The sequence below is a fragment of the Plasmodium relictum genome (assembly GCF_900005765.1).
Source record: "Plasmodium relictum strain SGS1 genome assembly, chromosome: 13".
NCBI classification, from domain to species: Eukaryota; Apicomplexa; class Aconoidasida; order Haemosporida; family Plasmodiidae; genus Plasmodium; species Plasmodium relictum.
In genome coordinates this window covers 1,453,464-1,474,814 of record NC_041691.1, presented here as the reverse complement: position 1 = coordinate 1,474,814, position 21,351 = coordinate 1,453,464, and the positions used below count along the sequence as shown (strand labels likewise).

Genomic DNA, 21,351 nt, shown 5'->3' with positions numbered 1-21,351 from the left:
TATTTTATTTTATTTTAATTTTTTTTTTTTCTTAATTAACATTATAAATATTTTAAATAATATAAATTATTATACATATTTTTTTTATGTTCTTATATTTTGAAAAACAATTTGCTTATGTGTAATTAAAATTAAAAGCGTAAATCAAAAGTAAAAAAAAAAGTCGGTGCAATTTTATAACCGACTATTTTTAATTTAAAAAGAATATATGAAAATATTTTTGATTCAATTTTTTAAATTTTAATTAAAATATATTATTTTTGTTATTTATTTTTATTTATTTTTATTTTCATATTTTATTTATTTTATATTTTTTATATATATATATTTTTTTTTTTCTATTTCTTTAGATTTATTCTCAAAGTGAGTATTCTTATAGCATTAAATTATTTATTTTATTTTATTTTATTTTATTTTCTGCTTTTCTGATTTTTTATTATATTTTTTTTAGTTTTTTTTTCATCTTTTTTATCATCCTTTTTATCATCTTTTTTATCATCTTTTTTTTTTTCTTTTTTATCTTCCTTTTTATCTTCTTTTTTGTCTTCCTTTTTATCTTCTTTTTTGTCTTCCTTTTTATCCTCTTTCTTAAATTTATCTTTTTTATCTTTATTTTTATCTTTCTCATCTTTTTTTAATTTTTCTTTCTTATCCTTATCATCATTTTTCTCCTTTTCTTTTTTTTTTTCATTATCTTTTTTTATTTTATCACTTTTTTCGTCTTTCTTGTCTTTTTCATTTTTTCCAACTCTTTTTACTACTACTTTGTCATTTTTTATTTTATCTTTTTTATCATCTTTTTTGATCTTTTCATTTTTAGCAACTTTTCCGTTTTTATCTTTTTGTATTTTATTTTTTTCTTTTTCATTTTTGATAATTTTTCCATTCTTTTTAAGTTTTTCGTCTTTTTTAATTTTTTCAACTTTAGTATCTTCTTTGTTCTTATTCACATTTTCTTTTTTTTTAATCACCTCCTTTTTTTTTTTTAATTTACTTAAATTAACATTTTTATTTTTTAATTCGACATTTTTTTTTTTTTTATCAATAGATTTATTAAGGGTTTTTTTTTTTAAAATAGAATTTACATTTTTTTTATTTCTCATGTTATGTGTATTTAATTTTTTATAATCTAAACTTGCTCCTTTAATGACTCTATTCATAGAAATGTTTGATCTTTGTTTTGCGAATTGGACTTTTGATGGAATTATTTTTTTTTTTTTTTTTATTTTTGGAATTATTTTCAATTTATTTTGTTTTTTCATTTCATTTAATTTTTCTACGTCTTTTGAATAATTCTCTATGAATTGAGGTAAACTAAAAATAAATAAAAAAAGTTTTTTATTTTGAAATTTTCATTTATTTCTATTCATTTTACTGTTGCTACATAATTTTTCATTTTATTATATTTTACTTTTATCATTTATTATTTTTTTTTTTTCTTTTTTTTTAAGTTATGTTTTATTATAAACTATATTTTATTATTTATTATTATACTATATATTATTTTACTATTTTTATTTTATTTTTTTTTATTTTTGTTCTATTATATTATTTTTTTATTTTTTAAAAAAATAAAAAAGACCAATTAGCTATGCTATTATTCCATAAATTTTTCATAGTATTTAGGGGATATTTTGTTATTTTCTTTTTTTCAGCTAGTTTCCAATTTATTCTTCCTGAATTTTATATTTTTAAGAATGTATATAGAATTATTCTTTTTTTTTTTTTTTTTTTATTTATTATTCTATTCTATTATTTTATTTTGTTTTCTTTTTTTAATTTTATTATACCATAAAGTAATTGTTGTTCATATCCATATAAAAATAATTTTTTTTTATCTTTTTCATCAAAATGTGTTCTAAATTTAAAACAGAAATATAATGTGTATTTTGATAAGAACCATCTTTTTATTTTTTATTTTTCTATTATTGTTTGATTATTTTATATCTTTTTACTAATATAATTTTTTTCATTTGATTTTATATTTTTAGGTTTATGTAATGTTATAAAAAAAAAAAAAGAAAAAAAAACTTTCTATTATTATTTTTTTTTTATAATCACCTTTGATCTTCCATATTTTTTTCAGCTGCTTTACTCATTTTGCATAATACTAATTTATTATGATTTATTTTTAAATTGATATTTATTAAATGAAATAATAAATATATATATATATATATATATATCTAAAATTCTTAATAGAAAAATACAAAACAAATATTTGAAATACTGAAATTTTATATAAATAAATTTCTTTTTTTCTTTTGAATTCTAAAAATAATGTAGGTGATTATGTTTTTTTTAATATTTTTTTCTTTTTATTTTTTTCAACAGCATAATTTTAAGGTATTAATTTATTTTTCTTAGTGCTTTACGTTTAACTATTTTTTTTTCTTTTTGCAAATGTATTTTTTTTGTTTTCAATTAAAAATGATTAAAAATATGTTAGTTATTTAGATAATATGGGAAGACAAGTGCTTTAATTATATTCCTTTAAAAAATATATAGAAAAAAAAAAAAATGTGATAAAAAATAAATATATAAATAAAATAAAAGTTTATTATGTTATGTTTTTTTAATATTTTTTTATAAATTATATACATTGTAGTTTTTTGTTATTTTTCCAAAGTTTATTAACATGTGCTATAAGAACTGTAGGAAATCATAAACAATTTATTAAATAAAAACATAAGCTATTGAAAAGTTTATTGTTTTTTTTATATAAGCTTTTATGCTATAATAGACCTTAGTTTTATATCATTTTCTTTTTTTTTCTTATAATTTGTCTTATTTCAATTTTAATTAAAAGAGTAAGTTTTTTTTTTTAACATTTCTTTATCAATTTTTTTCATATCTAATGTTAGATAACTTCTTACAATTTTTTTATATTTAAGACAAAAGAAATATTACAAAAATTTTCATTTTTTTTTTTTTTTATTTAATAAATTTTAATGTTTCAAATGAAGTATAGCATTCAAGTTAATGAAAATATATTTATGAATAATAAGAAGTTCTGTATTTAAAATGTGTCTATGAAATAAAAAGATACGTTCAAATAATAAAAAAAAAGAAAATTATGTAATTAATATTTAAAATTATGGCAAATATATTACTATTTTTTTTTTTTTAATAATATTTTAAAAAAAAATAGGTTATATTTTTTTTTATTATTCATAATTATCATAAATAAAAAAAGAATGTTCTAATATTTATTATCTAGAATTATATATATATATTCTATTTAAAAAGATTATTTTTTTTTTTTAAATTTTTTTTTATTAATTCTTTTTTGTTGTAACAATTTAAGTTTAAATAGAATTTTGAGTAATATTTTTGCAGTGAAATAAAAACATTATTAATAATTGTTTGAGAATTTTTCTTAAAATAAAAATTTCTTTTATCTTGTATCATTTTTTTTATAATCAGCATTACATAAATGCTTCTTCATAATTACCCCATATGGTGTTCACTTATTCCAAACTTACATAATTTACTCATCGACTTTTATAGTATTTATAAAGGTTATATTTTTCTTTATTTGATTTATGTTCTTCTATTTTTTTATGTTATGCTCTATTAATATATATGCATATTATTTTTAATTAAACACTTTCTTGATATTTTATTCAGTTCCTTTTAGAGTGTTTATATATATATATATTTTTTTTTCATTTATTATTTTTTATCTTTTTAAATGCTAATTTATTTTTTTACTTTCATTTTGATTTTTCATTTATTTCTTATTAATACATCTGAATTTATTTAAATTTCTGAGACAATTTATGTGTTCTCATATCCTATTATATATATATATATATATATGTATATAAAAAAAAAAGGAATTACTTTTTGTTTAGTTTTTTAATTGTTGTTTTCAGGAAAATTATGAACTTTTTTATAATGTACATATATATATATATATATATTTTATACTTTATCGGATTCATAAGATTTTAAAAAGCAGTAGATGTATGTTATTAGGCTTGTAAGAGCAAACATAAGTATGCATCTGAAAAAAGGTTATGCAACAGTTAATTATTTATTAAATAGAAGAATAAAAGAAATATATATTATAAAAAATAACAAAACAATAACATAAGTGAAAATTTACGTATTACTTATAATATTCATTTTAAAAATTAAAAATATACATATTTTATATATTTTCATTAAAATATATACTTCTTTAAAGGAAATATATAAAAAAAAATATAAATTTATAGCATATGATTTTATAAGTAGTAAACATATAAAAGTCTATATGAAAAATGAAAACAATACATTCTTCTAGTTAAAGATAATTAAAAGAAATACATCTATATATATATATATATATATATATATATATATATATATATATATATATATATATATATATATATATAATAATATTTTAACTTACAAAAAAAAAAAGATAAAGGGATCTTTGATTATCAATAATACTTTAGAAAAATGAAAAAAAATATCATTTTTTTTTGATAACTCGTAAAAAAAACTTTTCAAAAATTCCATTTTAAGCTAAAATAACTATAATTTTTTAAAAAATATGAAATTAAATATATTTTATTTTTAAAGTATAATATGTATTCAACTCTTATTCTCACTTTTATTAAATTTTATTTCCTTTACTTTTTTTTTCTTTCTTTTTCTTTTTCTTTTTTTACTTTTTTTTTTCTTTTTTTACTTCTTTTTTTTTTCTTTTTTTAATTTTATTTTTTCCTTTTTCTTTTTTCTCTTTTTTATTTCTTTTTTTATTTTATTTTATTTTTTTTTTGTTATCCAAATTTCAAAAAAAAGTTGATAACAAAATTTATTTTTTTTCCCTTTTTATTTTTAAAAGGTACTCGCAAAAAATATACATTTTAATGACATTTAATAGAAATAGTAGAAAATCACTGTTTAAAAAAGAGATATATATATATATATTTTATATGTGTGTTAATGGAAACTTTTATTTAAAAAAGAAAAAAATAATAATAAATATATATTATGTTTAATTTATTTTAATAATAACAACAAATGTGTAATACTCTGATTAAATCATTAATTATAATATACTTATTTAATTTGTTTTAATAGAAATAATAGTAGCATTAATTTATTTTTCTTAAAAAAAAGAAATATTATGTGTATAAAAAAAAAAGTTTTGAAACAATTTTTTAAACAATAGATAAAACATGCTTAAGATAAAAAATTGATGAAAAATATATTAAAAAAAAACTAATGATGAATATTTATAATGGAATATTTCTCACATATCTATATATATTGATATATGTATAAAATAATTTATTATTCATATGATTAATAGAAAATTAAAAATATCAATTTTATTTTTTTTTAAATAGGTAATTTGTTGTTATCTCTTGCTGTATTGTTTTTTTTTTCTAGCCTTCTTAAGACCGTATTTTTTTCTTTCAACTTTTCTGCTATCAACTGTCATAAAATTTAATGATCGAAAGAATGGTTTGATTTTTAAGGAGAAATTATAAGTAATATATTTAACTAGTGCATGAAAAATTGCTACACTTTGTCCTGACAACCCCCCTCCCTCTACTTTTGCAACTACATTAAAATATCTATTCATACACAAATGCAATAAAGGACTAAATATTTTGTTTAAATTAAAAATTTGATATTGTAAATATTGATAACCATCTCTATTATTAATTATTAAATGATTATTTCCTTGTTGTAAGAAAACCATTGCAACTGCCCTTTTCTTCTTTCCAGAAAAAATAAGTTTTTCTTTATTTTTTTTTCTATTTTCATCAAAAGAAAAGCGAGCTATTCCTCCATTTTCTAACATATAATCATACTCTTCTTTAATTTCACATAATAAATTATACAAATCAAAAGTCATAAACTTTTCTATTATATTTTTTTCCGTTTGATGAATCTCCATATTTTCTATTTTATCTAAAGTAGACATTTTTTTTTCTTTATTTAGATTTTCATTAAAAAAATTACTTACAGTTTTGTTATTTTCTACTTCATGATTCAAGTAATTTGGATTACTTTTTTGAATAACCACTGGAATATTTTCATTTGATTCTTCGTATTCTATTTTTTTCTCATCTACATAATTTTCAAATTTTTCTTTATGTTTATTAATTAAATCGCATACAATTTCGTAAAAATATTTTTTTAATTCAACATTATAGCTTTTCTCTGAAGGAAAGTCTACATGTATTTCTTCTATGTACTGGTAGTTTAAATATTTTGTTATTCTATCAAATTCATTTTTATTATGTAAATTGTAAATATCAAAACGAAATTTGCTTATATTATTTACATAGTTATCCATATAATTTCCTTCATCAAATAAGGTATCTTCATAATTTAAATGAATATATTTTTCTCTTTTATCATATTTTAATAATTCTTCATCGCAATCACTAATTTTATTGATATATTCTACTTCTTTTGGATTTATTAAATCCTTTGTTAAATCAACTATTTTATCAAAATCTTCTTTCGTTTTTATAAAATCCTCTGCTTTCTCTTTTGTATCCTTTGAATTATCCTTTAGTTTATCTGTTTCATTTTTTTCTTTTTCTGAATTTTTTTTTTTTGTTTTTTTTTCTTCCAATAAATCCTTTTTTGCTTTTTCCTTTGCTTTTTTTGGCTGTAACTTTTCTTTAGCTTTTTTTTTCAATTCTTCTATTTCTTCTTCGGTAAATTTTTTTTTTTCTTTTTTTTTTACATTTGATTTTTCACTTTTTCCTTTATTTTTTTTAAAAAGAGAGAACTTTTTTTTTGCGTATATATGTTTAAATGCCTTATTTGTTAAAAAAAAAAGAGTTAATTTTTCAAATTTTCTTGTATTGCAATTGTAAATGTATCTTTTTATTCTTCTACATTTTAATTGGGGTTTCCATTTTTCATTCAATAATTCTGCTGGTCTTTTATTATATAAAAATTCTAAGCTATTAATTATCTTATAGTTTGCATTTATGATACCAATATTTAGAAAAAATATACAAACGAAAATAAAAATAATTACGTTATTATTCACATGATTTAAAAACATTTCTTTTTTTTTTTTTATTTGTTTTTACACATATTCACTTATTTTCTTTTTTCTCACATATATCTGTGATAATAAAAGTACTCTATTTATTGTTAATACAAAATATATTTACACATCATTTAATTTTTCTTAGAATTTTTTTTTTTCTATTATAAAAATGAGTATATTAAACTAAAAAAGTATCATCAAGAAATTTAAAAAAAAAAAAAAATACCAAAAATAAATAGCATAAATACATATATAAAGAGTGTAAGAATATGTTCTTCTTATATCATAAATTATGAATAAAAAAAAAATAATAATAAATAAATAAATAAATAAAAAGATCAAATGCAAAAGAATATTTACTTAAGATTTAACTTTTAAAAAATTTTGAAAAAAGCAGTTCAACTTTTTTTTGTAATCAAATTAAATTACATATTTTAAATAGTCTATTTAAAAATAACATTTTTTAAAAAATTTATTCATCATTTAGAAAAAAATAAATAAAATTAAAAATATTAAAAACTTTATGTGTAAATTAAAAAAAAAAATTAAAATATAAAATGAAATGTTTAAAAAATTAATAATATTTTATTAAACAAAAATATCCATTAAAGAAGAAAAAAAAAAAAAAATAAAATAAATAAAAATATAGGGGATAATATTAAAAATAATAGTTATTATTTAAATTTGTAAATAAATCAAAATACAAAATAATGAAGTCTTAAATTAAGATTTAAAGGTAATTAATTAGTAAATATGTATATATAAGAATAATTCTGATTAAAAACAAGATATATTTTTTATTAAAAAATTGTACAATAAAAATATTAGTAGGAAAAGAAAATAAAAGGAAATTAAAAAAAAGTAAATAAAAGAAATATATTAAAAATGAAGTAATACAAATATTATTGTAAAATGAAAATATGTAATCTTTAAGTATTTTCTTTATATCTATGTTTTTTTTTTTTTTTTTTTTTTGAGTATTATTTATAATTATTAATTTGAAATAATTTTATGAAACATTATTGATAAATGTACTAAATTGATATGGATAGTGATTCATGAATAATTAGTTTTAACTTGTATCAGAATTCTTAAGAAATTGAGAAAAACCTTCCGATTCTATTTTTTCAACTAAAGAATAATCTCCACTTTCTATAATTTTTCCTTGATGCATAATATGAATAAAGTTTGGCTTCAGCAATTCTAATAATTTTTTATAATGTGTTACTATTAAAAACGAATTATTTTTACTAGAAAAATTTGTTATCACATTAGAAGTTAATTTAAAAGAGTCTACATCTAAACCAGAATCCGTTTCATCTAAAATACAAAATGTTGGTTTTAAAATTAACATTTGTAAAATTTCATTTCTTTTTTTTTCTCCTCCACTAAATCCATAATTAACTGGTCTATCTAAAAAGTCAGGACTTAATCCAACTTTCTTTATTTCTTCTACCATTAATAAATTAAATTCAGAAACACTTATTTCAGGCTCATTTCTAGTTCTACGATGACTATTTAGAGCAGCTCTTAAAAATTCATTATTTTTTACCATTGGCAATTCAACAGGATACTGAAAAGCTAAAAAGATTCCACATAGTGATCTAACATTAACTGGCAATTTATTTAAATCTAATCCTTTAAATTTCATTGTCCCATTGGTAACTTTATAATATGGATGACCTGCAATAACTTTTGCAAGTGTTGATTTACCTGATCCATTTCTACCCATTATAGTATGTTTTTCTCCTAAATATATTTTTAGATTAATTCCTTGTAATATTTCCTTTTCTCCTTCTATTTCTATAGCATGTAAATTATTTATTTCTAGTAAAGGTAAATTCTCATTCCATTCTGGTGCTTGCAAAATTATATTTGATTCATCTTCTAAGTTTTTTAGTAAAGATATTCTATTACTATCAAAATTCGAGTTTTCCATTTTTATCAAGTTTTTTAATTTATTCGAATTTATCTTTTTTATGTTATTTACTACAAAAAAAAAAGATATTCTATTCATTTTTTTACTTTTAATATATATATTATATTTTTTTTTTTCACTTTTCTTTAATGCATTTTTATTTGTTCTCTGTATATGTATACATTTGATTATATCATAAAATACTATTAATCCATATAATATTATCATCCATTTTCTTATGAACATTCTTACTGATATATATATATATATATATAAATATGTATTTTTTATTTCAAAAATATGTATTTTTATAGATATTTTATAATTTACACTAATTTCTTTGTTTTACTATAACTTCCTTTAAGATTTTATGCATTACAATATTTTTACTAATTTCCTTATCCTTTTTATTATAATTTTAATTTAATCATTTTTATAAATTTTCGTTTATTATAGGGAAAAAATATATATATGTACATGTTTTGTATTTAATTATAAAAAAAAATTTTCTTTAAAATTATTATAAGTTCATGCTTCTATAAATTCCTAAATAAAAAAAAAAAATTTTTAAATCTAATGTGTAAATAAAAAATATTTTTTTTAAAATATATAATTTTCAACATCTTATATAAAATATTAAATGTATATATATATATATATACACTTAAATTTTATTAATTTTGATTTCTCCTAATTTTTCTTAACTTTATAACTAGGATATATATAATTATATAATCTTATAGATAATAATAAATATATATTTTCTAATATAATATTTAATTTATATTTTTTGTGTATATATAAATACATTTAATTTATTATATATAATATAAAATTTTTAGTTGTATTTTGTAAATATGTTGAATTTTTTTTTTCCTCTTCATAAAAATATGTTCTTTCATTGTTCTACTTTTTAATGTTAATTCTGCTTATATTTACTTTTTATCATTTTCTTTCTTTCTTTTTTTTTTTTTTTTTTGTATTAATTTTGTTTACTCATGAATATTTTAAGCTTCTTTTTTTTTTTTTTAAATACTTAGTATAATTATCTTAAAGAGTATTACTTATTTGTTTGCGTCTTTTTTTTTTTTTTTAATTTTGTATTTGATAGTTGGAATATAATTTAAAATAAAAAGAGAATAGCAACAAAAGTTACATGAATTTTTTTAATAGATGAAACTAAAGTTTAAGGAAAAAAAATTAAAAATGAAAACGCACATTTGTATAAGTAGTAAAACAAAAATATTATATTGGAAAACTTTTTAAAAATGCATAATTCAGACATGATTATTCAAACTTATGAAAATAATAATTGTGTTGAAAAAAAATTAATAGTTGAAATTAATATATATGATTCATATAAAGATATCAATAAATCTTCATCATATAATATTATGTCCGAAGTTAAAACAAAATTTGAAGAAAAAAATAATACAATAAAAAATAAAATTTATAATATTTTAAAAGAAAAAAATGAATATCAAAAAAAAAAAGCCCTCAGGGAAAGAACCAAAACTATACAAATGTAAAAAAAAATTACCCACTTTTCAAAATGAAAAAGATAATATAAGTGATTACACTATGCACATTAACCCAAAATATATTGTCGAAAACCAAGAATTAAATGAAAATAAAAAAGAAAAAAATAATAATAATAAGCTAAATTCAATAGATTATATAAAAATTTTAAATATTAATTCTGAAAAGCAATTTAATAATGGATTTTTTAATAATAAGAAAAATAACGATTATATAAATTCATTTATTTATATGCAGCAAGATAATGATGTATTAGACTCTAATTTATCTATAGGTAAAAATATATATATTCCCAAATATTTGATAAATAAGGGAAAAAATAAATCTAATAATGAAAATTTAATGGGATACAATAGTAAAAAAAAAGATACATACTTTAAACACATTTCTAAAAATAGAGATACTAATATTATAAGTACTTTTAAAGATTTCATATTTAATGAAGATAAAAACAATGTCATTTCTGGAGAAGTGAACATTTTAAAGAAGAAAAAAAAAAAAATAAATAAAGATAACAATAATAAAAACGATAGAATTGAAGACAAAATTATGTATGAATATAAGAATTTTAAAGCTGATATGTCAAGTAATTTTTCATATAACAACCAGCATAATGCGCAAATTAGAAATTCATCTGATGAAAATAAATTAAGAAGGAAAAAAAATATCTTTAATGCAAATTTAAGAGATACTCAAATTTTTGATGAGAAGAAGAAATTAAAAAATAAGAAATACTCATTTAATGTAAAAACATCAGGAAAAAAAAAAAATCATGAAAACATAAAGAATAATTATGAAACCGAAACAAAAGATCAAAAAAAATTTCAAAATACACTAAAAAATTTTAGTGAAGAAGTTAGAAAAGAGAACATGACTTCAAGTGATGAAAATGAATCCATTAGAGAAATGAAAATTAATAAAAAAGAGTCTTGTGGAAAAAATAAATCATTAAAAATGGAAAATAATGATAATCTAAGAGAAAAAATTAGATGTAAATTTAAATTAAAGAAATTGAATAAATCGATAAGATCACAAACAAATTCATCAAATAATTTATCTAAAAAATCATTAGACAATTTAAATGAAGTTTTATCGTATAATTCAAATAAAAAACCATTAGATACTTTGAATAAAAATTCACAAGATAATTTATATGTTGATTTAAGACAAAAAAAAATAACAAATAAGGAATTAGATAATTTAATAGAAAATGAAAAAGAAAAGAAGAATAAAGAATATTTTTTAAACAAAAAAGTAAAAGAAAAATATTTGAGAAAAAAAGAAAATAATAATAACAATGATGGAAATATTATTTGTACAAATAAATTTTTTAATAATAAAGGTAATTATTATAATAAAAATATAAATATAAATAAAAAAATAGAAATTAAAAACATAGACAATTCAAAAGATCTATCAAATAAAAAAGATAAGAAGAATAATTATTATCATGATGAATATAGTAAACTTGAAATGAAAGAAATAAATAATATTGCATATAAATTCATGAATAAAAAAAATCATATTTATCCTAAAAAATATACTATGGAATTAATTAAAAATTCCAAATATCTTGATCAAAGGATGAAAAATTATATCAATGAACAAATAAAATACTATGGGGAAGATTTGAGAAAAGATAACATTGAAAATATTTATTTATATATTACGAAAAATTTTGAAAAAAAAAATTTGGGGCAAGTTACTAAAAGGTATAATATATAAGACTTACTAAAAATAAAAAAAAAGAAAAATATTATTTATTAAAAGAAAATATATTTTTATGTACTTTTACATGAAAGTTAAATAAATTAAAATTAAACTACATATATATATATATATGTTCATACTGATATTTCACTTTTTATTTTATATGTTAGCTTTTTACTGTATTTTGTTTTATTTTATATCATTGTTGTTATTAGTATTTTTTATATTTTTATTATTAACGTTTATTCTTATTTATAGAAATGATAATACAATACTTACTAATTCTGTGAAGAAAAAATACAATAAAAAATTAGATGAAAATAGTGATAATATAAATTATGACATGAGTTCTAATATAGAATTACTTCCTCTTATTGATAAAGAAATATATAGCAAAATATCAGCTAGTTCTTTTAAGGAAGTAAAAAAATATATTAATGCAATTGATGTTTTAAAAAAAACATATAATGATTATCATGACAATAAAATAAAAAATGACAGTGTCTGTGATTCAAATTCTACAGAAAAAAATGAAGTTTATAAAAAGAAAAAAAAAGAAAAAAACTGTAACTTAACAAAAAAAAATAATTCAAAAGAATCAAAAAAATTTAAGTTAGACAAAAAAAAATTCATTAGCTTTTCTGAAATGTATTCGTATTTAAAAAATGAGAAAAATATTTTAGAAAAAATGTTTAATGAAGAAGAAAAAAAAAATTTAAGGTGTCACTTAGAAGAGTTAAATGAAATAGAAAAAAAAATGATAAAATTCATTGAAAATTTTGAGCAAATTATCACAAGAAAAGAAGATAAGAAACATATTTTTAGTGATAATACATATAAAAGGGGTACTACTTTTCAAATTAATGCTCTTCTAAAGATATTAGATGAAATAATACAAATAGTAAATGATCAATTCAATAGTACTAAAAAAATTCCTTATTATAAATTTCTTGAATCTTTTAAAAAAAATAAAACTTCCTCATTTTATCTTTAAAAAAATTATCAAATGCTTAAGTAGTGTCTATTTTTATTTATAAAAATAGCAAATGAGTTTTAGAATCATAAAATAAAAAAAGAAAATTTTGTATTATGTAGATATGTGTTATAAATTTTTCTTTTGTTTTTCTTTTTTGTTCTTTTTTTTTTTTTCTTCTTTCCTTTCTTTTTTTTTTTTTTTTTTTTTTTTTTTGTTTGATATGAAAGTACTGTCAATTTCGAGTTTTCATTTTGCCCTTATCTACCTAAAAATTTGTTTAATTTTATTTTTTCAAAAAAACTTATCCTTTTCTTAGGATCTAATAAAAAAAAAATTTTATTTATTTATTATAAATAAAAGTATATTATAGAAGTACATAAAGTTATATTAAAAAAATTTTTAAATATTCATTACTGTTACTATTCAATTTGTAAAATACATCTTTTGGTTCATTTACATCTCCTTTCTATAAAAAGAAATATCATATAATATATGTTAAGTTCCTTTTTGTTATATAATACATATTCATTCTTCATTTATATTTTTAGTAAGTAAATATATGTATTAAAATTTTCTATTTTTTTTAATTTTATGTACTTTATTTTTATCAACTAATTTATTTTTCAACGAATCATCTGAAAAATAATCTGCTATATTATTAAAAAAAAAAAAATAAAATAAAATAAAATAATAATAATAATAATAATAATAATACTAATAAATAAAACTTATTTCATTAAAGTTTACTATAAATTATATAAAAAACTTTTTCTTAATATATACGTTCTATTATTATTATTATAAAATATATTAATTTTTATTTTTTGTATTACTTTTTTCTTCATAAATCCATCCAATTTCATCACCTAAATATTGCAAGCCAACAAGATCGCCCGATTCTATTAATAATGCATTGTAATTTTTTTTAGAAGTTACTAACTTTACTATTGCTTTTTCTTTATCATATGTTGGTATTTCCTGAATATTTAATTTTTTTCTATCTATTTCAAATATTTTTTCATTTCTCATCATTTTTAGTTTTTCAGAACGAAAATTATAAGAAATTATACATTTCCTAGATATTATGTTTGTTTCTGCTAAAAAAAAAAAATAGTAATAACTATAAAAAATATTCAATGTATATAATTTTTTTAATGTATCTTACATAATATGATGTGGGCATGAGCTGAAAATCCTTGACTTAAATATCTTATTCTTTCTTTTTTTTCATTGTCATTATCTTCATCTATTTGTTCACTTTTTTCTTTCAAATTATTACTTTTATTTTCATCTGTGTTTGCACTTTTTTTATCATCTGGTTTTACGTTTAATTCTAAATAACTACTTAACTCAGATAACTCAAAGCTTGAGCCTTTCTTGGATAAACCATTCGATTCTGTTTGAACGATACATTTTTCATCCTTAAAATTATTAGTTAAAGAACATGATGTTTTTTTTGATATATTATTATCATCTTTAATACTGGAACTTTTAATAATTGAATATGAAGTTTTTTTTGAAAATACATCTTCTGAAACATCAAAGTTTTCTTTCTTTAATGAAAAAGATGATAATTCCGAGATAATTCCATTATCCTTACTTTTAAAACTTTTAGATGATAAATTTAAACTCTTTTCATATAACAAAATTTTGGGGGATTGTTCTAAAACGATTCCACTTAAACTGTAAGAAGTAGCACTTAGACTTTTTAAATTTTCATTAAAAACAAAATCTTCAATTTTCTTACTTGTATTTTGTTGGTATTTTTCAAAACTTTTGCTTGAATTTTTCTTTGCAAAAATGGAGGTTAATTTATTTATAGAATACATGCTACTTTTCTTTGAATCTTTTTTTTTTAAATTATCATATATATATTTTATCTTTTCCTTATTGTCAAGAACTTTTTTATTACTAGGAAGATTATTTTTTTTTAATTTTTTTTTAATTTCATCTGTTATTATATTTTTTTCATTTAGAGTTTCTTTATTTTCATCTTTCTCTTTTTCATTTATTTCGTATATATTACCTAATTTGTTGAATTTTTTTTTTTCCTCCATAGATGTATTATTATTATGTATTTTAAACTCTGTTTTTATATTTTTTAATTTAGGTATTTTTTTAATTGAATATGTTTCTTCTTTATTGAAAATACATACTCCTTTTAAGAACCTGTCTTTTCTTTTTTTTAGTTTTAACAAAAGATCTAGTTGATTTTTTTCGTTGATTTCATTTATGTTTTTATCTATTGATGATTCATTCTTTTTTTTTAAATAGACATCATTTTTTTCTTTTCTATGAAAAGTAATAGTATCTTCCGAATCTTTTTTTTTTTTTAAAATATGTTTATTTTTCATTTTTGTTCTTTTTTTTTCATTTTTCTTCAAAAAGTGAAGAATTGCATCATCATCATCATAAAAATTTATTTCTTTAATATTCTCAATATTCCTTTTATAATAATCAAATTCTTCCCTTCCGTTCAACTCACTTTCTTTATATATAATTCTATGTTTGCTTCCGTTTTTGCTTTTTTTAATTACAATCTTTTCTTTATTTTTATTCTTTGTAATGTAGCAAAAATCAACAGTATTATCAGACCATTCACTTTCGCTGTATATTTTCATTAATATATCATTATTTTTTTTATCTTTCCTAAAGACATATTTTTTTAATAGCCCATTTGGATTCATTTCAAAAATAATCTTTTCTTTCTTTTTTTTATCAAAAATTATTTTTCTTTTATCAACATAAAAAAAAAATTTCTCATAATTATATGTATCTTTATTTTTTTTACTTATTCCTTCTTTTAGTTCATCAGTGTTACTATTAAAAAAATAATCGTATTCATTTAATGCGATAAATTTCTTTTTTCTCTTATTATTTTCCGATAGTTGAATAATAGCCTGTATATTCCCGTCATTGCTTAATTTAAATGTAGTATATGTATTATTTGTATTTAATAATATGCTTTTTAATTCATTTGAAGTATTTTTTCTAATATCTAAAAAAGCATTATCTTCACTATATTCAGGACTGCTTTTTTCACTTAATATAATAATTGTATCGTCACTACTCCTTTTATGAATACTCTCTTTTTGAATTTCCGAATTATTTTTTTTTTTTTTTCCATTTAAAATTTTCTTTTTTTTTTCTAATACTCCTTTAAATTTATTTAGAAGTTCATTTCTCTTACTTAATGTTATATATTCACAATCTGTTTTAAAACATTTAAATAATTTTACTTTTTTTTGATAATTATTCTTGCTTATATTATTTAATTCTTGAGCAGAATATAAGCATCTCAAACAATTTTTTATTGTGAAATCTTTTTTTAAATATAATTTCTTCAATTTTTCTGGAGGATTATATAGTTTTCTATAATTATTTAAAAGTTCAGAACTATTTGAACTATTGTAGTATAATTTATTTTTAAAAGATGATTCTAATAAAAAAAAAAAGAAAAAAAAAATTTAGTAATAATAATAAATATATTATTATGATTTATTTAAATTGAAAATTATTGTATTATATTCATATTTTAAAATGTGCTTTTTTTTATAAACCTCTTTCTTTTTCTACATTAATTGCTTCTTTTATGTTTTCTTCCTTTATCCATTCCTCAACACATTTGCATTTTTCATTCTCAAAAAAAAAAAAAAAAATATAAGTGTATATATATATATCATTTATAGAAAAAATCTATATTAGAATAAATATTATATATTGAGTAAATTTTTTCTAGGTATGTTAATAAAATTCTTATATTTTTTTTTAGTACCAACTTTATATTATTTGTAGCACATTTAGAAAAGTCCTTTCGAAGATCGTTACTATCACTTAGTAATTTTTTTCTTTTATAGTCAAAATTGCATAAAGATGATTTACTTTTTAATATATTTCCCGAACTATTTTTATATTGAATTAAAATTTTTGATAAATTATTATATATAGAATAAATTTTTTTTATGTAACTTTTTCTTATATTTTTGTTATGTCTTTCCTTCAAAAGTCAAAATTTTAAGTAGAAAAAAAAAAAAAAAAAAATTATTTATGGTTATATAAATTTATATTATCTCATTTTTTTTTATTTCTTGCCTTTAGTGAGTATAACTTTATTGCTGAAGCAATAACTTTTTTTAATTTTTCATCAATTCCTAAAAAAAAAAATTATTATTATTAATATGAAATCTATATAAACAAAGAATACACTTTTATAATAGTTCTTTTTTTTTTTATATAATGACCTCTTCTATACTTATCATACATCATTAATTCCTTTAAAATTTTGAAATATAGGACTAAAACTATGTGAATTTCTAAATAAAAATTAAAGTATAATAAAAATTTATATAATTCTTTTTTTTTATTTTATAATGTTTTTTTAAAAAAACAAAACAGAAAAATAAAGAATGCCTAAGATGATGTGTTTAATTTGTTTTAATATAAACAACTAGGAATTCTCATTTTTTGAAAAAGTTTACATATAGATGATTTTTTTTTTTTTTTACGTTCATTAATTAATTTTCTTTTGATATTTTCTGCAACTTCTAGATTATCCATATATAAATGATCTAATTTATATTCACAAGGTTCTTTTAAAAATAAAAAATAAAAATTTTATTTTAATTAAATTATTAGTATAATTATAAAAAAATATATACTCAATATTTTATGTACATAGTTACAAATTTTATTCATTTATTCGTATATTTGATAGTAACACAATTATTAAGAAATACTATTTATTGTAATTAGACATAAATTACTCAAGATAGTTGAAAACAATATTTAGATGATAAAAATATGAACGCGTATTTATATACATATATTAACCTCTCGCCAAAAATAAAAACTTCCTTTCATTTTTAATTAAAAATAATGGTTTATTGGTTAATTTACGTGTTTCATAAGAGTAAATATCACTTCAGAAAAAAATAAAAATAAAGTGAAAATCAATTTTTTTTTTATTGAAGTTAATATAAAAAGAAAAAATAAATAATAAAAATTTTAATATTACACATGAGGGTTTACTTCATTGAATACTTCTAAAAAGTTATTAGACATTTGTATAATAAAATTGAAATTATTAAAAAAAAATAGTTTAATAAAATAACATTAAACTATTTGTTTATCTTTCTTTTTTACTATTCATATAAAATAAAAATAATATCATTATATATAAATTAGGTAATTCCAAAATTACATATACATATATACATATATTTTACAATATAATAGTTTTAAGATTTAATAAAGAAAAAAAAATATATTATTGGAAAAATTAATTTTACATATTATGAATAATTTTTTTTTTTAAATATTTTAAATAATTCGTCTGATTTAATTTAAAAAAATTAGGTATGCACCATAAAATTATCGTTGAAATATTTTTACAATCTGTATTTTACAACTAAAAAAAATAAAATAAAATAAAATTAAAATTATCTTTATATATTACTTATAAATACATTTGTCGAATAAAGTTTTCAAATTTTCAAAATTCTATTCAGATGAATAGTCAATGAATTTTATAACACCTTGCCAAAAAAAAAAAAAAAAATTCGAACTAGAAATGTGTTGAATATACCAATTAAATAGTGGAATAAAGAAATTTTTAAGTAGTAATTAAAAATTTTCATTTATTAATAAAGAAAAATAGTAAGTTTGTACTAAAGAAAATGGAGAAAAATTAACATATAGTATGTAGAAAAATATAGAAAAAAAAAAAAGAAATTTATAAAAATTGATTGCACTAAATGGGGGAAAATTGTATTAAAAATATTTTTAAAATAAAAAAAAAATTAAATGAAAATTTATGTTATACTTAAAAACAGAAAATATATATTTAAAAAAAAACAAGAGTTTTTAGTAAAATAAAAAATTTCTTTTTATTTTGAATAAATAAAAAAATAAAAGCCAAATTTTCATATTTATTTTCAATGAAAAAGAAGAATATGTTAAATATTAACATAATATGTTTAGTTAAAAAGAAAATACAAATTTTTAATTTCATTTAATGTAAAAAAAAAAGAAGAGAAAATAAAAAGGGAATAAAATGCATATTATAATTTTTTACATGTTAAAAAAAAGAAAAAAAAACAAATAGAAAAGTAAAAGTTGGTATAATACTATAAATTTTTTTTTTATGTGATTAAATCATGAATTTAATAAAAATTTGGTTACGTTATTAAAGTTATAGAAAGGAAAATCAAAGAAGCATAAAAATTACAAATCTATAATGAATGAAATAACGTTAAAAGATAAAATTAATGAGCAAAAAAAAGTTCATTGCTCCATACCAAAGTTTATTCTTAATAATGAAATTTTACAAAAAGCAATAAAGAAATCTCTTCCAGATAATTATAATTTTGAAGTTTATAAATGTATTGACATAATTTTAAAAGAAAAGTATAAACATATTGTTTTGCAATTACCTGAAGGGCTACTTATATGGGGATTATATCTTTCCGAAATATTTTATTTCTTTTGTGATTGTGTAGAAGAAGTTATAATATTAGGTGATGTAACTTATGGTGGTTGCTGTATTGATGATTTTACTAGTGATAAATTGAAATGTGATTTAATTATTCATTATGGTCATTCATGCTTAATCCCATTAACTGTTACCAAAATAAGATGTATTTATGTTTTCGTTGATATAAAGTTAAGTTCTAGTCACTTAGTAGAAACAATTAAAAAAAATTTTGACAAAAAAGATATTATTTTATTATTAGGAACAATTCAATTTTCCTGTGTTGTACACGGTGTTCATAATATTTTGAAAGGAGAAAATTATTTTGATACTTTTTTACCTATACCCCAAGTATTGCCTTTAACTAAAGGAGAAGTACTTGGTTGTACTTCTCCGAATTTATATCTTTTTTTATATGAACAAGTCATAAAAAAAAAAAAAGAAATTGAAAATAATGAAATAGAAGCTAATTTAAATAAAAATAAGGAAATAAAAATGAACATAAATGAAAACAACGAATCATTTATTATTAATGAATGTAGAAACTTTTTAAAAACAACAAATGTAAAGATAATTTTTATAGCTGATGGCCGATTTCATTTAGAAAGTTTAATGATCCATAACCCAGATTTCTCTTTTTATCGTTATAACCCTTTTGATAAAATATTATCAGAAGAAAAATATGATTATAAGCTGTTTTATGAAATCAGGAAAAATGAAATAAAAAAATGTATGAACTGCAAAACAGTCTGCATCATTTTAAGTACATTAGGTAGGCAAGGAAATGTAAACATTTTAAAAAATATTATTAGCTTATTAAAACAAAAAAACATTTATTTTTTCATCCTTTTACTATCCGAAATTTTTAATGAAAAATTGAAATTATTTAAAAATGTAGATGTTTTTATTCAAATTGGGTGTCCAAGATTATCAATTGACTGGGGTAATTACAATTTAAAACCCTTATTAAATACATATGAAGCATATGTATTATTAAAATCTGTAAAATATAGAGAAATTTATCCAATGGATTATTATTCACATTCAGGTAATGAATGGAGTAATTATAATGCAGGAATTGGAGTTGTTAATGAAAAATATTTATCTACAAAAGAAATCATCAGGAGACGAATACAATTAAGGAAAAATAAAATTAATATACATTATCAGTAATCTATACATATATATATCATTTAAATATTTCTCTAATTAAGAATTAAAATTAAAGCACAATAAGATTAATAATCATTATTACAAATTAACTAATGCCTGAAAAAAATTATAAAAAAAAAATATGTTAATAAACACAATAATTGTATGGTTCTTCATAAGATAGTTCTTTCATACACTAATAATTTTTACTTCAATTTAATAACATCAAAATTTAATTATTATTGATTTATATATATTGGATTATTTCATAATATAAATTATTTCTTAAGTTTAAATTTCTTCTTTTTTTTCTCTTATTATTTTTAAATCATACATTTAAAGACATACTGTTATATGCATTATTGTAAAAAAACAAATCATTTACATTTTAATTCTATTATTTTTAATTTTCACTTAAGAGAAATGTATCCAATAGCATTTACTTTTTTTTTATTTTAAAGAATTATAGATTTAACTCTTTTTTTTCATTTTTTAAATACTCTTTAAAACGGTTTTATATATATGGGATTTGATATTTTCTTATATTATCAAATTATATTTTGTTA

At 17.5% G+C, this 21,351-nt stretch overlaps 7 protein-coding genes across 7 annotated transcripts; 2 read left to right on the top strand and 5 right to left on the bottom strand.

Moving 5' to 3' along the window:
* Nucleotides 1-410: 410 nt before the first annotated feature.
* On the bottom strand, nt 411-2,099 carry PRELSG_1337900 (conserved Plasmodium protein, unknown function; the record flags this gene model as incomplete). Its single annotated transcript, XM_028678913.1, has 4 exons — nt 411-1,314; nt 1,583-1,676; nt 1,791-1,858; nt 2,062-2,099. 4 exons carry the CDS (start codon nt 2,097-2,099, stop codon nt 411-413), a joined length of 1,104 nt encoding a protein of 367 aa, XP_028536011.1.
* Nucleotides 2,100-3,758: 1,659 nt separating this feature from the next.
* PRELSG_1337800 (conserved Plasmodium protein, unknown function) lies at nt 3,759-4,170 on the bottom strand (the record flags this gene model as incomplete). The annotated part of the gene is made up of 3 exons (XM_028678911.1): nt 3,759-3,797; nt 3,934-4,009; nt 4,112-4,170. The coding sequence occupies 3 exons, from the start codon at nt 4,168-4,170 to the stop codon at nt 3,759-3,761; spliced, it is 174 nt and encodes a 57-aa protein (XP_028536010.1).
* A 1,189-nt stretch (nt 4,171-5,359) lies between these two features.
* PRELSG_1337700 (30S ribosomal protein S9, putative) lies at nt 5,360-7,033 on the bottom strand (the record flags this gene model as incomplete). Its single annotated transcript, XM_028678910.1, has 1 exon — nt 5,360-7,033. One exon carries the CDS (start codon nt 7,031-7,033, stop codon nt 5,360-5,362), a length of 1,674 nt encoding a protein of 557 aa, XP_028536009.1.
* Nucleotides 7,034-8,093: 1,060 nt separating this feature from the next.
* SufC (ABC transporter I family member 1, putative) lies at nt 8,094-9,185 on the bottom strand (the record flags this gene model as incomplete). Its single annotated transcript, XM_028678909.1, has 1 exon — nt 8,094-9,185. One exon carries the CDS (start codon nt 9,183-9,185, stop codon nt 8,094-8,096), a length of 1,092 nt encoding a protein of 363 aa, XP_028536008.1.
* Nucleotides 9,186-10,412: 1,227 nt separating this feature from the next.
* On the top strand, nt 10,413-13,182 carry PRELSG_1337500 (conserved Plasmodium protein, unknown function; the record flags this gene model as incomplete). The annotated part of the gene is made up of 2 exons (XM_028678908.1): nt 10,413-12,190; nt 12,447-13,182. 2 exons carry the CDS (start codon nt 10,413-10,415, stop codon nt 13,180-13,182), a joined length of 2,514 nt encoding a protein of 837 aa, XP_028536007.1.
* A 239-nt stretch (nt 13,183-13,421) lies between these two features.
* PRELSG_1337400 (conserved Plasmodium protein, unknown function) lies at nt 13,422-18,225 on the bottom strand (the record flags this gene model as incomplete). The annotated part of the gene is made up of 12 exons (XM_028678907.1): nt 13,422-13,483; nt 13,579-13,630; nt 13,777-13,799; nt 13,998-14,261; nt 14,330-16,603; nt 16,725-16,803; nt 16,940-17,161; nt 17,257-17,315; nt 17,406-17,477; nt 17,670-17,753; nt 17,995-18,083; nt 18,179-18,225. The coding sequence occupies 12 exons, from the start codon at nt 18,223-18,225 to the stop codon at nt 13,422-13,424; spliced, it is 3,327 nt and encodes a 1,108-aa protein (XP_028536006.1).
* Nucleotides 18,226-19,399: 1,174 nt separating this feature from the next.
* Nucleotides 19,400-20,806, top strand: PRELSG_1337300 (diphthamide synthesis protein, putative; the record flags this gene model as incomplete). The annotated part of the gene is made up of 1 exon (XM_028678906.1): nt 19,400-20,806. One exon carries the CDS (start codon nt 19,400-19,402, stop codon nt 20,804-20,806), a length of 1,407 nt encoding a protein of 468 aa, XP_028536005.1.
* Between the last annotated feature and the right edge of the window lie 545 nt (nt 20,807-21,351).